Source organism: Siphateles boraxobius, unplaced genomic scaffold (genome assembly GCF_051911475.1).
Source record: "Siphateles boraxobius isolate OS27281-9 unplaced genomic scaffold, OSU_SipBor_1 158, whole genome shotgun sequence".
In the NCBI taxonomy this organism is placed as follows: domain Eukaryota; kingdom Metazoa; phylum Chordata; class Actinopteri; order Cypriniformes; family Leuciscidae; genus Siphateles; species Siphateles boraxobius.
The window spans coordinates 392,501-407,500 of record NW_027508764.1 but is presented as its reverse complement, the minus strand read 5'-3'; the positions used below and the strand labels follow the sequence as shown (position 1 = coordinate 407,500).

At 39.9% G+C, this 15,000-nt stretch overlaps 1 protein-coding gene across 1 annotated transcript in view; it reads left to right on the top strand.

The window, feature by feature from the left end:
• The window catches only part of tmem117 (transmembrane protein 117), a 58,435-nt gene that overhangs the window by 15,699 nt on the left and 27,736 nt on the right, over positions 1–15,000 (top strand). The window contains exon 3 of the mRNA XM_077230960.1: positions 4,550–4,682. Within this exon, the coding sequence (XP_077087075.1) occupies positions 4,550–4,682 (133 nt within the window). The remainder of the gene's footprint in view (positions 1–4,549; positions 4,683–15,000) is intronic.

Genomic DNA, 15,000 nt, shown 5'->3' with positions numbered 1-15,000 from the left:
GTGACGCTATAATCTTCTAGAAACAAACTTTGTTGCATTATTTTCCTGTTATCTCTGTAAAGCTGCTTTGAAACCGCCTGTATTGTAAAAAGCGATATATTAATAAATGTGACTTGTCTTGACACGCTCACAAACACACACACACAAACAAAAAAAGCATAGTAGGTCCTCTTTAAAATCTGAACTAGCCTTTATTGTGTTGCTGTGCTGCAGCTGATCTGTAGAGAACGACACCAGTAACACCAGTAACACCAGTGTCACACAGACTGGGTGAGTGTAAACGACTGTCTCACTATGGCAACAGTAGTTTCAGGAAACATCCACTGGTCATTAGAGGAATGAAGGAATCATTACGGCTCGTTCTCGCATCTGAAGTGAGTCTGACGGTTCGAGGGACAGATGGAAACTTTCAGGTCTAATGAACAGGATCATCTGTGTGATACATCACTGCTGATTCAGTGTGTGTGTGTGTGTTTGTTTGTTGGTTTGAGCCGGTCTGTGGCCCCGAGTGCGGGTCTAATGGAGAGATGAATCGCTGACAGGAGAGAGTCAGTTTCTGGAAACAAATAACCATCAGCTGCTAAACAAACACACTTCTGCTGGAAACACACACTGTGAAGTGCTAAAGCTCTCTCTTGATGTGTGTGTGAGAGAGAGAGAGAAATAGAAAGAGAATTTCAGACGTGGATGTTTTGATTTAGCAGTTTTGATTTTTTTTATCGACTCCAAATGAGGTTTTTCTGTCTGGCCGAGACGTGATGAAACTTTAAGAAAGCTTAGCGGAATAAATAATTCACTTTGAGAAGAGTTCTTGATGTTCCCTGATAACTGAATCTTTCCTGGATCTCTGAGCGACTGAAGCCTCAGAAACACAAGCGTCATCACAGGAACACACATGTGGAGATCACGAGTTATCAATGTTTACGAGCTGCTGAATCATAATGTCCTTGATCTCATCCAGTTTATTGTATTATGAATCGTACTGTAACTTTCACAACTCAAAACTTCTAGAAAAGCAAAAAGGAATTTATAAATTTCTGTTAAAATTTCATTGCTTTCACAAAGAAGAGTCAGTTGAGTTCAGTGAAATAAAACATCTTAGATCATGGTGTAGTGAAACATTAATTGCAAATATACTTATTTTATTACTGAACATTTGTTATGTGTGTGTTTGTATGTTTATTAGGGCATCGAGTTATGTTATTCGTAACATGCTTATGGATAATCGTATTCTAACTTTCCATCCATCATCCCTCTATCCATCCATCATCCATCTCTTTGTCCATCCATCATCCATCCATCCATCATCCATCACTTTGACCATCCATCCATCCATCATTTTGTCCATCCATCATCCCTCCATCACTGTATCATTCATCATCCCTCCATCCATCCATCACTGTGTCCATCCATCCATCACTGTATCCATCACTGTATCCATCATCCATCACTTTGTCCTTCCATGCATCCATCCATCCATCCATCATTTTGTCCATCCATCATCCCTCCATCACTGTATCATCCATCATCCCTCCATCCATCCATCACTGTATCCATCCATCATCCCTCCATTCATCCATCCCTGTATCCATCCATCCATCCATCCATAATTTTGTCCATCCATCATCCCTCCATCACTTTGTCCATCCATCCATCCCTGTATCCATCACTGTATCCATCATCCATCACTTTTTCCATCCATCATCCCTCCATCCATTCATCCATCCATCATTTTGTCCATCCATCCATCATCCATCACTTTGTCCATCCATCATCCATCCATCCATCCATCATTTTGTCCATCCATCATCCCTCCATCACTGTATCATCCATCATCCCTCCATCCATCCATCCATCACAGTGTCCATCCATCCCTCCATCACTGTATCCATCCATCATCCCTCCATCCATCCATCCATCCATCCCTGTATCCATCCATCCCTCCATCACCGTATCCATTCATCATCCCTCCATCCATCCATCACTTTGTCCATCCATCCATCATTTTGTCCATCCATCATCCCTCCATCACTGTATCATCCATCATCCCTCCATCCATCCATCATTTTGTACATCCATCCATCATCCATCATTTTGTCCATCCATCATCCCTCCATCACTGTATCATCCATCATCCCTCCATCCATCCATCACTGTGTCCATCCATTCCTCCATCACTGTATCCATCCATCATCCCTCCATCCATCCATCCATCCATCCCTGTATCCATCCATCCCTCCATCACCGTATCCATTCATCATCCCTCCATCCATCCATCACTTTGTCCATCCATCATCCCTCCATTCATCCCTGTATCCATCCATCATCCATCCATCCCTGTATCCATCCATCCATCCCTCCATCACTGTATCCATCCATCATCCCTCCATCACTTTGTCCATCCATCCATCCCTGTATCCATCACTATATCCATCATCCGTCACTTTTTCCATCCATCATCCCTCCATCCATTCATCCATCCATCATTTTGTCCATCCATCCATCATCCATCACTTTGTCCATCCATCATCCATCCATCCATCCATCATTTTGTCCATCCATCATCCCTCCATCACTGTATCATCCATCATCCCTCCATCACTGTATCCATCCATCATATCATCCCTCCATACATCCATCCCTCCATCACCGTATTCATTCATCATCCCTCCATCTATCCATCACTTTGTCCATCCATCATCCCTCCATTCATCCCTGTATCCATCATCCATCCATCCCTGTATCCATCCATCCCTCCATCACTGTGTCCATCCATCACTGTGTCCATCCATCCATCACTTTGTCTATCCATCATCCATCCATCCCTGTATCCATCCATCCCTCCATCCCTGTATCCATTCATCCATTACTGTATCCATCATCCATCCATCCATCACTGTATCCATCCATCCATCCATCCATCACTGTATCCATCCATCCATCCATCCATCACTGTATCCATCCATCCATCCATCACTGTATCCATCCATCCATCATCCATCACTGTATCCATCCATCCATCATCCATCACTGTATCCATCCATCCATCATCCATCCATCCATCACTGTATCCATCCATCATCCATCCATCCATCCATCACTGTATCCATCCATCCATCATCCATCACTGTATCCATCCATCCATCCATCACTGTATCCATCCATCATCCATCCATCCATCCATCCATCACTGTATCCATCCATCATCCATCCATCCATCCCTGTAGTTAATGTCAGTGAGGGCGCCCCCTATATAGGGTGTAGGCAGCAAGGCAGCTCATTAGGTTTGATAACTGAAGCTGTAAAGTCTAGTTTAAATGCTCGACACGTGTGGAATGATCAGACTCTGCGTGTAAGCGCTACTGACAGCGTCTTTAACTTCCGTCTTCTTTAATCGCTTTAAACAGACGAAATCACCTCCGCCACAGAGTCTCGCTGAAGGGCACGATTAAACATTCAGAGCAGATCCACAGACATCCGAGTCAATCTCACGCTTTCAGAGAGAGCCCGAGCGCGCCGGAGACAAAGAAAGATGTTCCGCACTGTCATTTGATCCTTCAGGTGAAGGAAAATAATGGAAATTTCCTCGCAGGTCATGAATAGCGTGACTGTAATGATGTCGGCCTCTTCATAAAGCCAAACCTCGTGTTCTGAGAATCAGTCGCTGTTGAAGAAATTACAGAAGCTTTATCTATCGGGTTTATTCGCTCTGTTAGGCAGGACTTGGCGCCCAACACCGGGACAGACGGTTTAATCAGCAGAAATTACAGGTTGAAGAGATGATTAGTTGTATGGAGCTTTCCAGGTGTAATTATCGCGTCTGGATCAGTGAAGGTCGTGCCGTTATGAACAGAAACTGCAAGCTTATCATTAACTAAAATGAAAACCATTAAACACATTTTTGTTTAGTGAAATAAAGCTGGAATCTGCTTATGAGAAACATCTAACAAAATTGCATCATATGCACTTCATGTACGATATGTTTATGTCAAGCATGGAAACGTGTGCATCATTCATGTCGCTTTATAGTGATCAATTTACAGTCAAACCAGAATATATTCAGACACCTTCAACATTTATCACTGTTTATTCACTATAGTTTATAAAATGGCAATAAAATATGAGAAGAACTCAGTTGATATTTCACTGGTTTTGTCCGTCCTTCTGTTAGACTCTCACACATGAATTATGTTGAATATCTGTCAGCTGTTAAATTTAACTACACAATTAGATAATACCAGTTTAGCTCAAACAATTACCAAGCAATGCTTCATGTTGTTCAGTCTGTGGTGTAAAAAGGTGCATTAGTTATTAAAGAAAAACACTTCAGCAAAACATGATCAGCTCAAAGTGTCCCAATCATTTTTGCTCCCAATTGTTTATTAGTAGTCGCTGTATGAAGAGTTTTTGTGTATAATATGTCACAGTTTACTTTATTTTGCTCTCCTCACTTACATAAATGAACTATAGTGTCCTGCACACACTAGTAAAAAACACCGGCTGGTGTCTGAATAATTTATTTAAAATAAACTTCTGTGTTGTGTCTCAGGTCGTGTCCTGCGTCTGAAGATGTTTCGTGAGGATCACGGCTCTTGGATGACCATGTTTTTCAGCACGATTCTCTCGCTCTTCATCTTCTCTCACATCTATAACCTCCTCCTGCTCATGAGCGGACAGATGGGGTAAGAGATATCGTCCAGATTTATTTAATTAGAAGAGAATTTTTAAAACCTTCATTTCCTCTTGGCATTCATCAAGAATTTAACGATTTCTAGCTCTTTATTACCATTTATGATTCTTTTATGCTTTTTCAGAAAGCACACAATAATTGGTCATAACCATTAGTAGTGTCAGTATAGTAATGACTTGTGAATCACTAAATGAGTCCAGAACCGCTGGCTGATTCGAACAAAATACTGAGTGGTTCAAATCTCTGAGTGTGTTTGAGTCTGATTCACGATTCGTTTTGAGTGAATCCATTGAACGAACTGGCAGATTTGTTTGTTCAGGCTACGTAATAACGGAGTTCAAGCATTATTTGAGTGTTTTTGTAAGATTTACTGTACTATATAAATAAAAAAGCACCAAAATAATATATAACAAAAATATTTGTGGCTTTGACAAGTATATAAATTAATTGTTTTTAATTTATTTATTGTATTTTGCTATGTTTTTTTTTTCCAATATATGTGACTTATTTTACTGATGTACAGTGTGTGTGTGTGTGTGTGTGTGTGTGTGTGTGTGTGTGTGTGTGTGTGTGTGCGTGCGTGCACACATGCCTAAATAATATAGCGAACCATCCAGAACAGCTAATTGATTTAAACTGAAGTGTTTGAATCTTTCTATTCGTGATTCTTTTTGAGCGATTCAATTAAATAAACCTGTTCGTGAAATTTATTTGTTTTTAAATTAGGCTACACAGTAACCGGAGTTCAAGACTGATTTGTTAGTGTTTTTGAAGGTTTTACTACAATTTTAAAAAAAACAAAAAAAAAACAAATGTGAGTAAAAATTTACTTTGCCAAGTATATAAATCTATTTGTTTATTAATATGTTTTTTTTAAACATATTTGTCTTATTTATATGTATGTTTGTATATATATATATATATATATATATAGAGAGAGAGAGAGAGAGAGAGAGATTGAATACTTACTTGAATATATATATATGTATATATATATATATATATATATATATATATATATATACAGTTCGAACTGGCAACATAATAACCATAGAGTTGACTGATTTTGTGAGTGTTTTTGAAAAACTCATTAAAGAGAACCAGCTAAAAGAATCTTTACTGAATCAGACTAGACTGATCGTTCTGTATGATTGTTGTTGCGTGCAGAAACGCAACAGAAAGTACTTACGGAGTCAAAATTAAAACATCTCTGTCGTTGCACCGCGAATCTGAATAAGTATGTTTCTCTATTCTCGGCCCTTTTCCTCATCCTCTTTGAGGAATTGAATTGATCAGCCGTGCATGAGTCCATTAAGCTTTAAGCACTTTTAAGCACTGACCCGGGGAACCAGCGTCTTCAGTCTGCTTTACATCATCAGCAGGAACTGAAGAAAAGCACGTGTGCGTACAGTCAAGCGTGGGCCGTTTGAGAACACGCCACCACTTCAATTTCACACGACAAGATGGATGCCTCACTTACGGTTTGATTCGCCATCTAATGTTCAGCTCTGCACACAGCCGATGCTTTCACATTACAGACGACTGTTTGGAGAACGACTGCACCATTTTTCTGTGAGATTGAATGTTGATTGATCGTTCCACCATACATCTTCTCAAGGTTAAACACGTGGCAATCCTGCCGATTGTTTCTGGGGATAAAAGCAGCATCAGAACGAACACACACTAGTTTGACTGATCAGACTCTAGTTTGACAGCATCCGATACACTCACGAGTGCCAGAAACCTTATTATTCAATCGTCAAAAACTTTGATGAATAAAGATATGAAGAAAGCAGATGGGCATTATTCTCAGACCTTTCATTCACTGGTTTAACTATTGCTGAGGTTACAGTGACTTTAAAAAGTCTCAGAGCAACTATTAGCAATATCTTCTAACCAGATCATAAAAGATTTCATCCGAAGCTGCATAATCTGAGTGTTTATGAGCAGAATGCTAAATCTGTCAGCTTTCACAGAACAGACTCAAAATATCTGAACGAGAAACCTACAGCTGTCTTCTCAGTTCTCAGACAGAATCGTCACTAGAATACAACTTGAGTGTGTGTGTGTGTGTGTGTGTGTGTGTGTGTGTGTGTGTGTGTGTGTGTGTGTGTGTGTGTGTATGTGTATGTGTGTGTGTGTGTGTGTGTGTGTGTGTGTGTGGGAGAGTGTTGTGTATGTTAAGTAGTGCTCAGACTCTAAAACTGATTCCAATATGTGTATATTTGTATATGTATGTATATATATATATGTATATACAGTCACACAGACATACATTATTTCCTTTCACTTTGATTGGCTGGGAAACAGTCCATGTATGTGATTTAGAAAAAATCTAAATAATAAACTATTTGTATTTTTCTCCAGTAATTAACTTCACCTGTTGAAAATCTCAATGAAATAAAAATGAAATATATAAATATAGCACCAAACCGAAGTAAATGTTGGCTTTGGCAAATTTATAAACGTGTATGTGTGTGTGTGTGTGTATATATATATATATTAATTTATTAATTAATTTATTTTATATTGTTATTTGTTAATTAAAACAATATTTGTATCTAACTTGACCTATATATGTATGTGTGTATACATATATATATATAAATAAATACATACACACACACACTCACACAAGTAAAAATTGGTAAATCAATCAAACTATTTATTTTTTGTCATTTATTTACATTTATTTACATTTTTATGAAAACATTTTTTATAATTTTATATTTATGCATGTAGCGCCAGATGTTAGTAAAAATTCACTTTCAAGTATATAAACCTATTTATTTTTTAAAAATTATATTTAAATGTATTTTTTATAATTTAAAATTTTATATTTTATTTATGATATTTAAAACAATATTATTAAACAATTACATGTCCAATAATTAACTTGACCTGCTGGACATCTATTTATTTAAACATGTATATTCTCCATTAACTAATTTGACCTTCTGGAAGTCTAATAAATGAGCTGAAAATGAAACGTGAAATGTGTTTGGTGATGCGGTCTCCCACAGATAGGTGGCGCTGTTGTACAATCAGACGAGCAGCTCTCTCTCTCCTCCTGTCTCTCTGTGTCGCTCGCTCGCTCTCTCTCTCTGACTGCAGGTGTCTGGTGTTTTGGGCTCTGTCATGAGTAATGATAGTTTACAGCAGTGAGGAGAGGCGACCTGTGCGACTCAAACTCTCTTATTCACACACGGGTCATTATATTCTGACTGTGACTCTGATTCACTCTCAGAATAAACGTCAGATTAACCTCAGAGTATCTGGAGTGTGTTTACAACGGGAAGCTCAGTTTCTGCACGGTTACTGCAGATATTGTGATCTTCAGTTAGTCAAATTGTGATTGTTTATTGACAGTGTAGAATACTGAGTGACTATTGTGTTACTCTAGAGCTGGTTACATGATCAATTCATCTGTTGTTAGACGCACACATACAGTAGAATATGTTTGTCTTGTATTTATGTTTGTATGAGGAAATTATGTCATTTTCATCCAAAATCAAATGGAAAATCGAAATTAAATCAGAATGTTGTCTGTCTCTCCCAGCATCTGTTGCCTCTCATCCTTCTCATTGATATTCTTTTATTCTCTGTGACCCCACACACACACACACACACACACAATAACACACACACACACACACACACAATAACACACACACACACAATAAAACCCGCTCAACCCCCCACATGACACTCTTAACAACCAGTTCTGCTGCTTCCTCCCCCTTCCAACACACACACACACACACACACACATCCTTTGTGGGGACATTCATTGACACAATATAATCTCTAGCTCCTTACCCGAACCCTACCCATCTCAACTTACTGCCTAACCCGAACCCTAACCCTAAACTGACCCTTGACCTCATTATAGCCTGATCCCTAAAACAAGTCTTGACCCTCAAACATGCCTTTAAAGGCCCTAAAGTGAGGACCGGCCAGAATGTCCTCGCTTTACTCTCTTCGTCCTCAATCCACTGGTCTAAAACTGAAAACGGTCTCACAAATGTAGTTGTACAAGTACACACACTTGCACACGCACACACTCACTTACTCTCACACACACACACACAGTCACACACTCAGAGACACACACTCATGCACACACGCACAGACACAAACTCAAACGCACAAACACAATTACACAAACACACACTGACGCACACACAAACACAGACACGCTGCCACACACACACACACATACAAACACACACTCACAGACACAAGCACACCCTCACACATAAATGCACACAAACACCAGCGGCCGCTCAATGTGCTTGTAACTGAAATGAACATCATAAACACTCACTTTCTCTCTTCATGTCATTTAAAGGCTGTTGAGAGTCTGGAAGTCCAAACCATTTCATAGCAAATTCTCAAAAATCATAATGTCCTTTATGAAATCATTTCCACCTTTATTGCATCATTAGCGCAGCTGCTCTCAGCATCTAGATCCCAATACACGTATGATGATGATGACCTCATCCTGTGCGAGTGGGCGGGGCCTTGAGAGGGGGCGGAGTCAGCGCTCAGCCGCTGTAACTCATCACGCTCCAGGCTCGGTTACAGGCATACATCATGTGCTAATTAAGCAGTGTTATTTAATTAAGAGTGCAGATCGCATTACTCACGGCTAATTAGGAGCCGCAGCCCGACTGAGAGGCACAGAAACCAGTGCAATAACATCAGACACTTTGCTGGAAATCCCACAATGCACTGCAGCAAGAATCCATCCCAATTTATCAATGCATTAACTTATCCACATTATTCCTATACTGTTCGAATTATGGGTGTAGCTTCCATAAAACTTTAAACAATCATTGAAAGGCTCGCTCTATGGACGCAATAATACGTTTTTTTAAAAGTGTCACAATGACATGACACATTTCTACTCACCCTTTAACCATCGAACATTAAAAGGACATTTAAAAGTGTAAAAGCATCAGCAAGGTTCGTGAGTAACCCCAAAAACGTGACTCTTTCCACAGTATAACAGACGGGTTAAATATCACTGTCGTATTATATATCTGTATTATGTAACGTATGTTGCCTTAATCAAAAATGTTCACTAACTTCAGTATTGTGTGATACTATTTTAAAGTGATTTCGGTCATTACCTGTGAAAACAAACCTGGAAAGAGACTATAGTGAATATATTCTTCTAGTTATTAACTTATAGCAGATAATGAACCAGAAGTCTTGCACATTCACAGAAAATCACTTGTAAATAATCTCAGTGGATTTTGTCGGTGTTTATTTGTGTGTGTGTTTCCGTCTGGCACTTGTGGGCAGTAACTGGGCTGTAACGGGTCCGGGGTAATTGAAAATCCTGTTGGGTCTCTAGATAAATGTTGTGTTTGTGGCGGAGAGGTCCTGAAGCTGTGAGGATGCTGACACCTCACCACATAATCAATATCAGAGCGCTGACAATATCTCATCTCCAGGCTGGGATTGCAAGGTCATTGGCTCATGGATCCAGAATGACCTTTGACCTTGAGGACTGGATGGAGCTAATCTGTTTTATTTTACCAGAAGAAGAACATTACATTTCATTTTAATCAATAGCATGGGTTTCAGATGAAACCTAATAAATCAGACGCGCTCTCTGATAATTGTTACGATAAATCAAAACTGAGCATCAAGGACGTAGCGGCTTTTCATATACAATTATTACACTATGTAAATGTGAGGAATATTAATATGTTAGAATGACTCATGAATAGTTCACTGTTTTTATTTTATTTTGGAGCATCACCGGACTTTTTGCTCCACGACATTTACGTTTTATTTTGGGTTGAAGGAAACATGATCAATATGTAACATGGTTCTGAATTAATAGATTATTCATATGCCATGATACATGGCCAAAATACATGGTAATACTATGATACTTGTTGGTATTTCAATGGTACATATCCAAAAACCATTCTAATAATATGGTGTATGTCCAAAAACATGATAAATGTCCCAAAATCCTGGTATTACCATAGTAAATGTTCAAAGAAACATGGTAATTCAATGGTACATGCCTTGCAAAACCTGGTAATACAATGGTTTATTTCCCCAAAACCACTGTAATGCTATGGTGCATGTCCACAAAAACTTGGTATTACCATAGTAAAGGTTCAAAAAACATGGTCATTCAATGGTACATTTCCAAAAACCATCGAAATAACTCCCGCTTTTAACTCCGGGAGTGCGGAGGAGCAAAAACAAGCAAGTTATGCCCTCCGAAAAACTATCAGAGCAGCAAAACGCCAATTCAGGGACAAGATTGAAGGACAGTTCAACACCACCGACTCTAGAAGCATGTGGAAGGGAATTAATAGCATTACGGACTATAAAGGAAACATAAACTCCACAGTGAACAACACTGCCTCTCTCCCAGATGAGCTGAACACTTTTTATGCTCGATTTGAGGGAACTAACATCCCCCTCGCGGAGAGAGTTCTCGCGGCTGAAGCTACAGAGGTTAGTACACTCTCCGTCTCTGTAGCGGATGTAACCCGATCTTTCCGTCGGGTGAACATCCGTAAAGCCGCGGGTCCAGACGGTATTCCGGGCCACGTCATCAGAAAGTGCGCGAACCAACTAGCTGGTGTTTTTACGGACATTTTCAATTGGTCCCTCTCCTTGTCTGTAGTCCCCACATGCTTCAAAACGTCCATCATCGTACCTGTACCGAAGCAAACCAACATCACCTGCTTAAATGACTGGCGCCCTGTTGCTCTGACCCCCATCATCAGTAAATGCTTTGAGAGACTAGTCAGAGATTACATCTGCTCTGTTCTACCTTCCTCACTGGACCCACTGCAGTTTGCATACCGCAATAACCGCTCCACTGATGATGCTATTGCATCTACAATACACACTGCTCTCTCCCACCTGGAAAAGAGGAACACATATGTGAGAATGCTGTTTGTAGACTACAGCTCAGCATTCAATACCATAGTGCCCTCCTTGCTTGATGTGAAACTCCGGGCTCTGGGCTTAAACAGCTTGCTGTGCAGCTGGATCCTGGACTTCCTGTCAAACAGACGCCAGGTGGTTAGAATAGGCAGCAACATCTCCTCATCACTGACCCTCAACACTGGAGCCCCACAGGGCTGTGTTCTCAGCCCACTCTTGTACTCCTTGTACACATATGACTGCGTGGCAACTCACAGCTCTAATTCCATCATCAAGTTTGCTGATGATACTACGGTCGTAGGTCTGATCACCGACAACGATGAAACGGCCTACAGAGAGGAGGTGCTCACTCTGACGCACTGGTGTCAGAGGAACAACCTCTCCCTCAACATCAGCAAAACCAAGGAGCTAGTGGTCGACTTCAGGAAGAACGACAGAGAACACAGCCCCATCACCATCAATGGAGCACCGGTGGAGAGAGTCAGCAGCTTCAAGTTCCTCGGTGTCCACATCACAGAGGAACTCACATGGTCCGTCCACACTGAGGCCGTCGTGAAGAAGGCTCATCAGCGCCTCTTCTTCCTGAGACGGCTGAGGAAGTTTGGAATGAACCGCCACATCCTCACACAGTTCTACACCAGCACCGTCGAGAGCATCCTGACTGGCTGCATCACTGCCTGGTTTGGCAATACTACCAGCCGTAACCGCAAAGCCTTGCGAAGGGTGGTGCGCACTGCCAGCCGTATCATCGGAGGTGAGCTTCCCTCCCTCCAGGATATATATGCCAGGCGGTGTGTGAAGAAAGCTCGGAGGATCATCAGAGACTCTAGCCACCCGAGCCATGGGCTGCTCTCACTGCTACCCTCAGGCCGGCGGTACCGCAGCATCAGGACACACACCAGCCGACTCCATGACAGCTTCTTCCCACAAGCAATTAGATTTCTAAACTCTTGATCCCTCATGATCAATAACCATAAACATTCTAACTGTCAACACAGCACAACATAACCTACTGCATTTACATAATATATATATATATATATATATATATTTGCACCTTACGAGTATCTATTCTATGTATAATTACCTCTTTTTGTATTTTTGTATACTGTTGTATATTGTAAATTGTTGTATATTGCATATTGTTGTATATTGTAAACTGTTGTATATTGTACATTGTATATTATTTATTGTTCTGTTAGTGTATATGGTACTGTGAGTAATTGTGCGCACATTAGATGTGTAATCTATGTAAATCTGATGTTTGCTGTAATTGTTTTCGTCACATCGTGTCATACTGCTATGTTGCTCGGAACTGCACCTAAGAATTTCACCCACTGTTGCACTTGTGTATATGGTTGTGTGACAATAAAAGGATTTGATTTGATTTGATTTGAAATACTATGGTGAATTTTCAAAAACATGTTATTAACATTGGAAATGTTCACAAAGCATGGTAATTCAATGATACATGCCCCTAAAACATGATATTTAACATGGGAAATGTCGATAAAAACATGGTAGGACCATAGTTAATGTTCAAAACACATGGTAGTTCAATGATACATGTCCAGAAAATGGATATACTATGGTGCATGTCCAAAAAACATGGTATTTTAAAGGCACAACATTAGGACGAGTAAATGATGACCGAATTTGTTATGGGCAAACAAAACGCTTCAAACTAGGTCACTTTTTTAAGAATTGGAAGAGAATCAATTTGGGGGAAGAAAAACAGTTGGACAATGTAGGGCAGGGGGCGTGGCCTGTGTGGAAGGGGGCGTGGCCAGATATCTCTCACAGGTCAGCCCAGCTGGAGACGAGCCGCTTACACTGTTACCGTGACAACTGCGAAACTCCCGTGAGATTTACAGATGCACATATAGGCCAAATCGTACATCAGAAAGTGACATGTAGTGTGTGTGTGTGTGTGTGTGTGTATCTACTTAAATATTTTTTGGGGACAAATCTGTACCCAGAAGTGACCAAAACCTGACAAAATCTCCAAAAACCTCCCTTTAGGGACCTCCTCATTTGAAAGTGTGTGTGTGTGTGTGTATGTGTGTGTGTGTGTGTGTGTGTGTTACCAGCAGCCAGACATGATTATCATGTTAAGTGCTGTTTTACAAGCTGCTGGTACAATAAATCAACCCGTTTCTGCACTAGTAGCTGTCTAATCTAACACTCGGTGTTGCTTATAAAACTTTGGCAAATCTTGCCTTTAGTCCAGAATGAGGTTTTCCCTCAGGGAGATCCGCAGAAGTCTGCATAATTTACTTTCATGTCTGTGTGAGAGGGAACATTTACTTGCTAATTCCTCATTATAATCAGCTTCGTTTATTCTGTGTTTCTGGTTTAAAACTGCAAACGGAAACTCGTCTAAATGAGAGCAAATAATACAGCGCTGGCATTCACACGTTTATTGATTTGCATTTGTTCTTGTCAATCTGACAAGCTGCAATAATCAGATGCACATTACGGAAACTTCACAAACTGTTCGACTGTCGTAATGTGACGTAGTTTCATTTATGCATTTAGAAGATGCTTTTTTATCCCAAGTGACTTACAATAGAAAAAACAGAGTGAAACAGGATTTCCAACAATAATACATGTAGGATGAGGCTTAACATCTTATTCATGAGGAATTAATTGGATTGTGACTGGAAAATAGGAGGGATTAATAATGTCAGCTGAAAAGCATGTAAATATAATCTATATTCTGATTTTATTTTAAGCATTCTAGAAGATTTAAAATGTTTCATGTTAAAGGAATAATTTTGGCAAAAAGTTTAAATTTTGTTATTACATTCCAAGTCCGTCATCAATTGTAAAACACTAGTTTAAAGTTGTGACGTAATAGAAGTAGCGACTGATCTTTCCTTCTGTATCGTGATGTACATCCGAGTGTTGGGCGGGGCTTAGTTCTATGCATCGGCTGTTGATTGGATGTTGAGATGTGGGCGTGGCTCTCAAAAACAGAGATGTGATCTTGCAGTGGATTCTAAAAAAGGGGCGGAGTTTAAGTGAAGTCCTGCATACAGTCAAACCAAAAATGATTCAGACACCAGATATAATTTTTAATATTTTTTTACTAGTGTGTGCAGGACACTATAGCTCATTTATGTAAGTGAGGAGAGCAAAATAAAGTAAACTGTGACATATTATACACAAATATTCTTCATACAGCGACTAGATTTATACAAATTGGGGAGCAAAAATGATTGGGACACTTTGATCTGATCATGTTTTGCTGAAGTGTTTTTTCTTCAATAACTAATGCACCTTTTTACACCACAGACTGAACAACATGAAGCATTGCTTGGTAATTGTTTGAGCTAAACTGGTATTATCTAATTGTGTAGTTAAATTTAACAGCTGACAGA